General features: G+C 37.7%; 1 protein-coding gene across 2 annotated transcripts in view; it reads right to left on the bottom strand.

The window, feature by feature from the left end:
• The window catches only part of LOC145988885 (transmembrane protein 120 homolog), a 67,475-nt gene that overhangs the window by 34,428 nt on the left and 20,822 nt on the right, over positions 1–12,225 (bottom strand). Inside the window, exon 1 of one of the 2 annotated variants that reach the window (XM_083124165.1) lies at positions 1,179–1,579. The exons of the other annotated variant lie outside the window; for it this stretch is intronic. Coding sequence (XP_082980291.1) covers positions 1,179–1,253 — 75 coding nt within the window. The 5' untranslated portion in view covers positions 1,254–1,579. Of the gene's footprint in view, positions 1–1,178; positions 1,580–12,225 lie in introns of those variants that run through there. 2 annotated transcript variants of the gene reach the window in all.

The following is a 12,225-nucleotide window of genomic DNA, read 5'->3' as shown; positions in this document are numbered from 1 at the left end:
CCAAACACATATGCTGAAACAGCATTATGGTTGCAAAATTATTTGGCAACAGTATGGTATTTGGCAACAGTATGGTATAGTGAAAACTCATTTCTTCAAATTTACAGGAGAAACTACTTATGGAACTGAGTTTCTGTATACTTTTGGAAGCTCGTGGAAGTGTTTTCTCCCTTCGTTCAACTTATTCAGCTGGTAAATCATGTATTTTTCGACATTAATGTATCTCCGATGCACGATAGCTCTTGCCACCATTACCGTCGACTACGTGAATCAAATTTTCCGTGCGTTTGATTATGTAACCCCTGTTAGTGTAGGAACCACGCGATAGTTTTACAAGATGACGTGTGAGCGTTTTTTGTTTTTTTTTCAAAATTAATTTTCTGTTTGCCTAACCTAACCTTCTGTGAATGGTTTGTGCATCAACTTTCACTTAAAAACCTTCTGTGAATAGCTTGTGCGACATTTTTCGGTTAATAAGTTTGGAAACGCTGCATATCAGCTGACGATAGACAATCTGAGTCAAGATTTGTCTGCCATATTGTAACGAAAGCGAATTAGCAACGAACAATAAATACTTGTAATGTGAAAAAAGCAAAATCCCACATTCAAAAATGTTCCACTATGCGTAATAGGTAAGTATAAATTTAAATAAAAAAGGAAATAAACGAGTGAAATGTGTTTTCACTATACCATACTGTTACCAATTATTTTTTATGGTTTTGAACATTTTTTGTTATTGTATAACAATCAATAATGTACGTAAGTTTCTGATATATGCTAGGTTAATGGTTAAGTAGCATTTTTTCACAGTTCTCCATGAGATTCTGCACATGACTTAGCTACAAGTAAATGAATAATAATAAAAAAAACACGTTGACAAGCAGTGTGTGGAAGTTCTTTTGAGGAATTTTAACCGTAACCAGCTGCTTTGAAAAGTATGTAACAGTACTTGCAATAAAAGTAACATTATGAACAGCTTACTTTACAATAAATTGTTAAGCTTGAAAAATTTGTAATTTGGTTTGCCGAATTGGCCTTGTCCATACTAACACGCACTATCAGCTGGTTTGTAGGGGGAAAAAATATCTTGTACTGAAACATCGAGTGAAACAAGATAGATTAGCAATGCGTTTTAAATTAAAACCAGTAAAAAAAAAACCTCGCAAATTGATACATACCTCAAAAGATTTGAATTCGTCACTGAGGTCTTCCCAGTCTTTGACACACGTCTTAATATCACTTACTTCCATCATTTTGCTTTACAATTCGGCGTTTAGCAGTTCCATACGATAATCTAAACAAATTCACAAAACTTTCTTCTTTGTTGAAAATACGTTGATTCCAAACAATTCCTGGTAAGTTACAACTTGATTCAACACAGTAGGTTCAAAATGCTCGTGTGTTACTTTACACAGAGCACGATGTTCTTTCGTGAATCATTATTTTACAAATTTGTCCTTCGCAATGCCACTAACTTAAACCTAAAAGCATCCAATGCCGAAACTGAAAGTAATGCATACTCAGCTCCCTACAATCTTTTTGTTGAATGACGTAATTAACTCGTCATTACTCGTCACTTCTGCTTTGACATCGGCGTAAAGACACAGATTACAGCACGCAGGAAGTACAGCTTATCACAGACTGCATAATAACAAGCAGCAACTTGAAGTTGCCTAGGAGGGGAGGTAACACGAGATCATGAAAACCGCATGTGTAAAACAAGGAACAACGGTACATTTTTTTAAAAAAAAATAGTGAAAATCATACAGATCCATAACACCCCCGCCCATTATTCTCAACGCCTCCAAACCCCCATATTATTCCCAACACCCCCTAAAAATTCACAAGAATCTAATTTATGGGCATTTTGAGCCACAGAAAAAGTCTGTAATAGTACACTCTCTTTGGGCTAAAATAGTGCTATTACAGGCTACCTTATACAGTGATATTTCTCACCCAGCCCCCAACACTAGTTTACTCCCCTATTTTTTTTCTCACAAAGACACAATCAGGGGCAGGCATAAGGATGCGAACGGGGTGTACCCTTTATTTCTGATTTTGTAATCGCAGTTCTTTGTTTTAGAAAAGATATGGATTTGTGTCAACAAAAATTAATCGAAGTTACTGCTGCATAACATAATAACTTTAATTTATGTATCAATTTAAGCTAAGAGATTACTGTTACTTTTTTAACATTATGTAGGAATTAAATGCATACATACGTACCTAACATAAACGTGTTTTTAACACTAACAAAATTAGATCAATACTTGCATACCTACACTTATTAGAAAAATCAAAAGTAGCGTGCCAAAATGGGTGGGGTCATACCCCCCTTTTGCCTAGAACTGTTAAAAAATTAATGCCACATACTGGAAAGATTCAAAATAGTGGACAGACTACTAAAAAAGAAAATAAATAACAGACTCCCCTTACGAGAGGTCCGTACCCAGAATTTTTGAGGGGGTTTCTCTTACTTAGCTCTTATGCAGGGCACGAAAACATTGAAAAGACTGTTGGAGGAAGATCTGGGGTTACCAGATCGCTGTAAGGGAAATGTAGGACACAAAACATTCTCAATAAATAATACATATTTCTATAGAACATTTTAGAAAGTAGTTGAAAAGTGACTTTTCAGTTTTAAAAAAATGCAAAATTTCAAAATTTGCAATCATACTAATCAATGCACCTCTCACTAAATGATTTAAACGGTACTTCTCAGGGGAGACAATTTTTATCAAATTTTCAGGTTTAGCCAAACTAACAGTTGGGCTGAAAAGTTCGTAGGTTAACATAGTAAATAATATTTTTTTGACAAAATTCGATTTTATTATTCAATATAGTTGCCTTTGAGGGCGATACAATGATTATAGCGGTCATACAATTTTTCGATGCCATTTTTATAGTACGATTTCTCTTTAGCCTCAAAATAGGCCTCAGTTTCGGCGATTACCTCTTCATCAGTGCTAAATTTCTTTCCAGCGAGCATTCTTTTAAGGTCTGCAAACAGGAAAAAGTCACTGAGGGCCAGATCTGGAGAATATGGTGGATGGGGAAGCAATTCGTAGTCTAATTCATATAATTTTGCCATCGTTTTCATTGATTTGTGACACGGTGCATTGTCTTGATGAAACAGCACTTTTTTCTTCTTCAAATGGGGCCGTTTTTTCGTGATTTCATCCTTTAAAAGCTCCAAAAATGCTATGTAGCCTAATAATCTCAGCTATCTCGATCAACTTCACTTTACGATCATTTAAAATTATTTTGTGGACTTTTTTGATGTTTTCGTCGGTAACAGCCTCTTTGGGGCGTCCACTGCGTGCATCGTCTTCGATGCTCATTTCGCCTCGTTTAAATTTAGCAAACCACTTCTCAACGGTTGATTTTCCTGGTGCAGAGTCCGAATAATGTTTATCAAGCCAAGCCTTGGCTTCAACAGTATTTTTTTTCGCCAAAAAGCAATGCTTTATTAACACACGAAATTATTTTTTTATCCATTTTTTCACAATGACAAAAGCTGCTTCACTCACAATGCTATATCTCACGAACTAATTATCCGGCAGCTGTGAAATTTATACACGTATCTTTTGAAGGTTAGTACTAAGTAAAAATCACATGGATTTAATTCTAGTAACGCCATCTATGAGTCAGCCTACGAACTTTTCAGCCCAACTGTTATATTTATGTTAGAGTGGACTGTCAAACTCTTTGGAATTATATTGACCAGTACCAAACAAACATTTTACAGACTTCATGAAAAAATAATTTCTCTCGTGAGTGTTGTGCTGATGGTAATGAAAGTACTCTCTCAACATTTGAATCATGACCTGTAATGGCAAACAAATATTCAGCAGTTACCGTAATTGAAAATGGTTCGAGAAGTTTCATCTTGAGTAGTGTCCAGGGTGTCTACCAAAATAACACATCCAGAATTCTTGACTTTTTCTGGACTTTCCTATACCTTTTTTCAGTTTTTCTTAATGTCTATTTATTCGACCCCTACTTAGGTAAAGTTGAAAATTAGTAATTAAGAAAATATTTTTTTAAATGAAAAACCCTACCAAAGAGCCTGAACTGTGTTTGGCAGATAAGCGAGGCTTTGGCGTCTACTCACAGCCAGTATATACTTATGTGGGGCTTGTGTCGGTTGTCCCTATGTGTTTGTGACTGTCCCTTCATCCATCTTATCTTACCACCATTCATCCTCATCCCTGCGATTAGCCAAAGGGACAGAAAAAAGTGAAGTAAAATAAACTAAATCAACCAGTCAGTCATTATGATAGCAAAAATTCTTGACCACAAGAATAATTTATTGCATTGTTATTGACTTCTTGACCTACTTGTTAATTTCTTTACTTTTTCTTGACTTCCATGACTTCCTTGACTGGCAGACACCCTGAATAACTTTGTTCTCTATACCCCTGCTTTACAATCAAATTATATTGAATATTGAATAAGAATGGTCAACACATTGTTCCAGCAGTATAAACCCTAAGGTAAGAAACTCTGCTCAGGCATTGAACAGTGACGTTATCAGAAAGTGGTCCCAAAACTTTGTTCATTAAGTGCTTCCGTTTTCCTGTTTGTTTAATAGCAGGACAAACTTTTTTTTTCTTTTTGGGCAATGACTCAATGACTGAATCAAAATAAATTTCACTCTTGAGTTTGGAAGCGTAGCCTATAGACTTGTAACTTTCATGATTTCTTCTGTTACCTATTTTCCTAATTAATATTATGTGACGCTCAAAATGTAGGACATTTATGATATTTTTCAAATTCCTCCCGGACGCAGGACATAAGGCTAAAATGTAGGGCATGTCCGGGAAAAACCGGACGTCTGGTAACCCTAGGAAGATCCTAGTTTACAAACACGCGTGCTATAAGTAAATGATTAAATATATTACTCCATCTGTCCCATAATTATAGTCCGGTATGCCAAAATGGTAACTTTTTATGTTCTTTTGGATACTTGATCGGCCAATTTCTACTGATCATTGAGTAATGACGTTGTATGACTCATTCCCGTGTTACATTTTCTTCTTCTGTATACACCATTGTCACAGTTTGAATATCGGACAATTATTATGGGACAACAAACAAAAGTGTACCGGACAATAATTATGGGACAGAGGGAGTACTAAATATAGTTATGTAAAGGAAGCCATTTTTTTACTTTTCTATATTTCAACAAATCCGACGCACCCAATAATTTTAATTCATTCATTCGATCATTCATTCTATAGTTCATTATAAAGTAACAAACTAATTTCTTAACTAACCAGTTTAAATGTCCCAATTGCGAAATGGTGGGATTGGTTTTATTATGTTTAGATCTTTGTTTACATTTTGCTATTGATTAACACAAATCAATTACATTTCATACTTTCGTGTTTTACTTTTATTGTGCTAATTGTTATTGCTATAGATCTGTCCATGGTCTCTTGAGTGCGAGAAAAAGAGAGAGAGAGAGAGAGAGAGAGAGAGAGAGAGAGAGAGAGAAAGAAAGCATGCAGTACTCAAAAACACACGCAGAGACTGACATTATACTAGTTCTTTGAATTTTTTCCTTAGTGGAAGAAAAATTAATTTGCATTCAGAACTAACTGTTTTTCGCCCGACCCTGTGGCCGAGTGGTTAGCACATCGCGCTGCGACGCCAAGCGTCCCGGGTTCGAATCCTGGTCGGGCTTGGTTGTTTGTGAATGTCCATTCATCAATTTCATCATTTCATCACTCATCCCCATCTTCGCAAATTAGCCAAGAGGCACAAAACGCGAAGTAAAATAAACTAAATCAATCAATCAAATCAATCTAACTGTTTTTCTTTGTTCTCATAACAAAAGAACACAGCGTAGTTGGCGCTCTGCTAACCCTGACACGGATATCGGAGTGAAACAGATACAAATTCAATTCCAACAGAAATTTAGGATTAATTTTTGTTTAAGTCCACTTTATGCCCATATGGGCTAATTTGGACTGGACCTACAGTTTAAAGTGGGATTGAAACCGGGAATCGAACCCATGACCCTTTGATTACAAGGGGTCACGTGCTCATACGTTACAACTACGCCATCTAGGAGATAAGTGCTGTTGGATTATTAGATGCGAGTTGGAACCACGAACGTTATGGTAAAATTCTAGTATTGTATCTAGATCTAGGCGTACAGTCACGGACAGTTCTAGGTTGTAACAATCCTATTGATACCAATGGCTGGTGCTTATTGTTTACTTTCAATACTCAGAAGTATTCTATTAGTACTGTATTCTTCAAAATTCACGATATTCTCAAGTTTCCTTTAATTTTATTTTACCACTACCTCTGAACTGCCATGATAATTCTATGTTTAGAAATAATATTATATATATATATATATATATATATATATATATATATATATATATGTATATATATAAATAAATTAAATGACATGTATTAAATGATTCCTATAATAAAGAACATGTTCGAATGTTAAAGCTTAGCATTAAGAGCTCATAGTGCGGGGGCCAAAAGTGCAACTGCCACCCACACTCCCTTCCTCTAATCGCCGATACCGGTGGAAATAAATACATTATGTGTAGTTTGAATGTGCTGTACAAATCCATGTTACTATGTAAAATAATCTGGAAAGGAGGAAATAAAGGAGGGAAGGCAAAGGACATTGGTTCCACGGAAACTTGAATTCTTCTAATAGCTACACTGATTTTCGGCGGGTCCGGACACAACTATATACGACCCTGTTCCATACCCATCAATACAATATTTATCTATTGATTTGCTTTATTTTACTTCGCTTCTCTGCCACTTTTGGCTAATTGCAAAGATGGGGATGTGTGATGATATGATGAATGGACACTCACAAACACCCGTACCCAGGCCGAAATTCGAACCTGCGACCCTGGCGTCGTAGCGTGATGTGGTACCAAACCATCAATACAATAAAGGAATGAGATGGAATGAGATTCTTCTTTCTCCGATTGAACTTTCATTAAGGCTTTTGCTCCCCCCCCCCCCCCCAATCAGAAGGTCCGTGCACGTTTATGCCTGTCAACTCCAGTACTTGTGAGAGCGCGCTCTCGTATGCACATGTGCACTGCAGAGCGTCGTAAGAGGGGCGGAAAGGAGAGCATGAGTAAGTTAGCACAGGCATTACGACGGCAGAGGTCCTGGGATCGAATCCCGGCCTGGGCATTGACGTTCTTTATGGCTGTATCTTTATCAATGTCATCATACCATCACTCATCCTCATCTCCGCGATTAGCCAAAAGTGGCAGAAAAGGGAAGTACAAAAATAACCCCAATCACTTCCCTCCCCAAAATTTTCAGCCTTTTTAAAATTTTTATAACTTAAGGGTACTTTTGATAATCGCCTGGACCTGAGGAACACAAATAAAAAAATTAATTAATTTTTATGATTTCACAAATGTAACAGTTCTTTAGCAAAATAGTCGTGGAAGCTATTTCTGTGGTATGGACAACTTTCCGATTCTGCCTTTCACAAGTTTCATGTATGATTCAGCCCTCCCCAAAGTCAGGGCTCCAATTTCGATTCAGCCCTCCCCAAAGTCAGGGCCCCAAGTTCGATTCAGCCCTCCCCAAGGTCAGAGCCCCAAGTTCGATTCAGCCCTCCCCAAAGTCAGGCCCCAAGTACGATTCAGCCCTCCCCAAAGTCAGGCCCCAAGTACGATTCAGCCCTCCCCAAAGTCAGGCCCCAAGTACGATTCAGCCCTCCCCAAAGTCAGGCCCCAAGTACGATTCAGCCCTCCAAAAAATCAGGCCTCAAGTTCAATTCTGCCCTCCTCAATGTTAGGCCTCAAGCTGCTTGAGGTTAGTGTTTGCAGGTCGGAAGCTCGGGGAATTTCACCATAAGTGAAAGTAAGTTGCTCAAGCCTCGTTAAACCGCGATTGTTCAGTTTTTACAATGCAATACTAAAAGAGAATCTTCTTCATAGTAAAGAACTTTCTTTGTTTGGCTCAAGGGTCAACACAATCTTTTTCTACAAGCCTACAAAGTAACAAACGTTCGCTGACAGCTCTCGTCACTCAGAGTATGCCTAGCATCTCCAACCTTGTTCAGTCTTTCTCCTCCTTGCATTAGTGATTAGAACAATTTTTTTCATGGACCTGCACCGATTGTCAAGGTTAGTGTACACGAGTGACAATAATCGACGTTTGTACTTTGATCTCAAAAGGTGGACGCGGAACAGTCTCCAACTTATCGTACAAAGTTAACCAGATAAAATCAAAGTTTCAAAGCTAACATTATCATTTCTATTGTGGGGTGTCCTAGAGGTCACGCAACCGAGTCTTTGAACGTACATAACTTTTGTACAAAAAGCGATAGAGACATGAGCATTAACTTTATATATGTGGGTATTTTTTTAACTTTAATTTTGAATTTGAATTAAAATTTTTGGGTGCGTCAGCACTTAGGCTATTTTGCACACGTCACACTATAAGGGGTCCAGCCCCTTATAACAAAAATAGAAGCGTGTCTGAAAACTAAAATTTCATTACCTTGGTTAAAAGCTGAGGCTAAAAAGGGCGCTCAGCACAAATAAGGACAAAACACAGGACGACACAGAATTATACTGGCGATGGAGCCAGTCGCCAGAGTCTCGTTAGTCTGCAAAATGCAGTCCAGGGTGTACTACGTGGAAGTGAGGTTGACAATTGGGTGTACTACCCTTACACCCCTATTTTCTTGAAACATTAAATAAGAAAATTATTCTTTACATGAATGTTCAGCATGGGGAGAAGTTACTAAGGTGTAAAAATAAGGTTTTGTACGAAGTAAAAAGCACTTCTGGCTCCCCCGTGCGCACGCATATGGTTCGGATGGGTTCAAAAGGTTGATGAAAATGAAATACTTGTTTCTTCTCATTCTTCTTCTACCTCTCTTTCCCGATCGTTTTCTTCACTTACTCCTACTTTTATCTTCCTCTTTTTTTGGATTTCCTTCTACGTGGGTCGTTCAATATATAAGTTTCCGTATGCTGTAAAAAAAATTATTTTTAAGATACATTAGAAAACTATACATTCATGTGTAGGAGGATCCTTCCTCACTTCTCCACATAATCCCCATAGAGATTCAGGCATTTGTCCCACCGTTGCACCAATTTGTCCATACCCTTTGCAAGAAAATCAGGGCTCTGGCTATTGAGCACTATTGTCACATTACGATTCACTTCTTTGTAACCTTGCAATTCAGACTAACACCAGAAAAAGATGGAAATCACTCTATGCTAAATCGGGGTTGTATGGAGGGTGGAGCAGCCGTTCCCACCCCAATTCTTCAATTTTGTGTTGTGTTTGCACTGCTGAGTGGGGGGCGAGCGTTATCGTCAAGAAGAATGACACCAGCTGACAGGAGACCTGGTCGCTTATGTCGAATTGCGTTTTTCAGTTTATCCAATGTTTGACAATAACGGTCAGCATTAATTGTTCTTCCTCGTTCCAAAAAGTCCACGAGTCCTTAGCATCCATGCTTCTGAACTCCTTATGACGCGAGCCCGCATTTTCCTAACAAGCATTTACTTTTCGCCCTTGAGCGCATGCGCCTTCACGTCTGATAACTCCCCGATCCTGTGGCCGAGTGGTTAGCACATCGCGCTGCGACGCCAAGGGTCCAGGGTTCGAATCCCGGTCGGGCTTGGTTGTTTGTGAATGTCCATTCATCAATTTCATCATTTCATCACTCATCCTCATCTTCGTAAATTAGCCAAGAGGCACAAAACGCGAAGTAAAATAAACTAAATCAATCAATCACGTCTGATAACTAATCGATTGTTGTTCCTTGTAGACGAAGGATGGCGTTTTTTCAACCATGTGCTTCTTTTTAATGGTATTGCTTATACAATATTTTATAGCACAGGGAAACTTATATATTGAACGTCCCTAGTACTTTTCTCCATTCTCTTTCTCCATCATATTTTCTGTGTTCCTTTCTCTCTTCCTCCATCTTCTCCTTTCTCCATCTCTCTCATTTCATCTTCTATCTCCATCTTTTTCATCCAATCTTTCCCTTGTTATGTCTTTTTAATCACCTTGAATATTTCTTTCTACTTTTTCTCTCCCTGCCCCGTTTCTGTATCCTTCCTTTCTGAGGATGACAATCTGTGCCTACCTTCTTGCTTATTTCATCTTTGTATGGTGTATTACTAAACACAAAGTTGGAAACACTAGCCCCTTCGCACTGCCCCAAATTCTTGTTGCACAATTCCATCAGTGTAATATTATTTACCCAAGTTTAGTTTCAATTCTCGTTTTTATTATTAATTAAGTAAGGTCCAATAGTCCATGACTGTGTAATCATCTTTGAACTCAAATGGTATCTTTATATTTTTTTTCTTTACCTCGTGCTATTTTTTTAAATCTCTTTATATCACTTGGCTCAATTCTTTCAATACGCTTCTTTCCATTTCTTTTTGTATACTCTTTTTCCTCTGTGTGCATGTAGGCTATTTTGAATGTTGGTTCTTCGAGGTGGGCTAGAGCCCCCTTGCGTCTCGCTGGCGCCGCTCTTATGTGCCACTGCGACTGATTCTTAAAAAAAACTATCGTGTCAGACTAGGCCCGTAGCCAGGATTTTCTTTCTGGGGGGAGTTCATCCCTTATCAGCAGAGGCGTTGCCAGAAATATTTGTAGAGTGGAGTAGGCAATTAATAAAACTTGATTAGTATAAATAATAACTAATAATTATTACAACCGGTCATAATTGTCATTTTACAATAATAGCTATTATAAGTTATTAAAAATAAACAAATTTAAATCGAAATTTATTATTATTATTATTATAAATTGAGGGACTTTGCTACTCAATTTACCGTATGAGTGACATTATTGATGATTGCTTTGGTGTTTAAGTCCACTTTATGCACAGTAAGGCTAATCGGAACTGGATCTACGATTTAAAGTGTGATCCGATCCTTGATTACAAGGCGACGACGCTACCACTGCACCATCAGGAAGGCCTATTATTCTTATATTTTGTGCAGTTAGTGTACTGAAGTTCATAGTTATTGTATTTTGTTATTAACTTTTACGCATTCCGTTAAAAAAAATACTTTTTACTCGTCAAGTTTTTAATGCGTGACCTTTCACAAAGAAAACTATAATTTTTTAAAGCAGTGGATTAATTTATTCTTTGGATTAAATTGTAGAATATAAAAATATAAGCTGGTTGCTCTATTATACACAACTTAATTTGCTCTAATGTTTAATCTTGCCAAGGATGTAACAGTAATTATCACGAGACATTATTTAAATTAGACATTTGTATGATTTCGGGAGGGCTTCAGCCCCTTAGCCCTCCCCCTAGCTACGTGCCTGTATCAGACTGTTATGCCGACTTCATATTGTGTGTATGTGTGTGTGTGTTTTTTTAATTAACAATAATTATAATTTTTGTGTGTCATATGAGAAGTACGACGTTCATGTGGCGTGTATGTTAATTTGACAAAATGAAAAATTGAATTAATATATTAATACAGTGGATTCAAGCGTCGTCCATATGTGTGCAAGTGTAAACACTAGTTTAAAACGAACAAGGACAGGGAAACATGAATGGAACATCCTGAGTAGTGATACAGGAAAGGGGAGAACAGTTTTTAGAATATAACCAACATGGCGACCATCTTGAAATCCGCCATCTGGGAGTAAATTTCAATTACTTGAATGGAAAAGTGGTCATGTGACATATCAAAATGGGCTAGGATATCACGAGAAATACAATGGTGCAGTTCATTTCAACGCATCCTAGAACATTTAAGTTGTGTTTTTCGGAACCACAAAAGCTTTTCGTTGCAGGGGGGCTTGATTGGCGTTAAAAATACATGGGTTCGAATCTCGGCCTGGACATGGTTGTTCTTTGTGAGTGTCCTTCATTACTCATCATTTTTGCCATAAGCCATAGTGGCAGAAAACCAAGTAAAATAAGCCAAATGAAATCAATCAATCAATCACTTAAACCGAAGAAAACTTGTGAAGATCGTTCTGAGACAGTCTTATTGTAAAACATTTCAACGCAAGGAATTTGGTAAAGTTAACATTATCCTCTATCAAGTATCGCCGACCCCCTGGCGGAGTGGTTAGCATGACGCCAGGGGTCCCGGGTTCGAATCCCGGCTTGGGTCTGGATGTTTGGAAGTGTCCTTCCATCAATTTCATCATATCATCACTCATCCCAATCTTCGCAAATTAGTCAATAGTGGCACAAAAACGAAGTAA

The sequence above is a fragment of the Lepisma saccharinum genome, chromosome 6 (genome assembly GCF_977018435.1).
Source record: "Lepisma saccharinum chromosome 6, izLepSacc3.1, whole genome shotgun sequence".
Classification (NCBI taxonomy): Eukaryota; Metazoa; Arthropoda; class Insecta; order Zygentoma; family Lepismatidae; genus Lepisma; species Lepisma saccharinum.
Note: the sequence above shows the minus strand (reverse complement) of the source record. Positions and strands in the feature narration are given on the sequence as shown.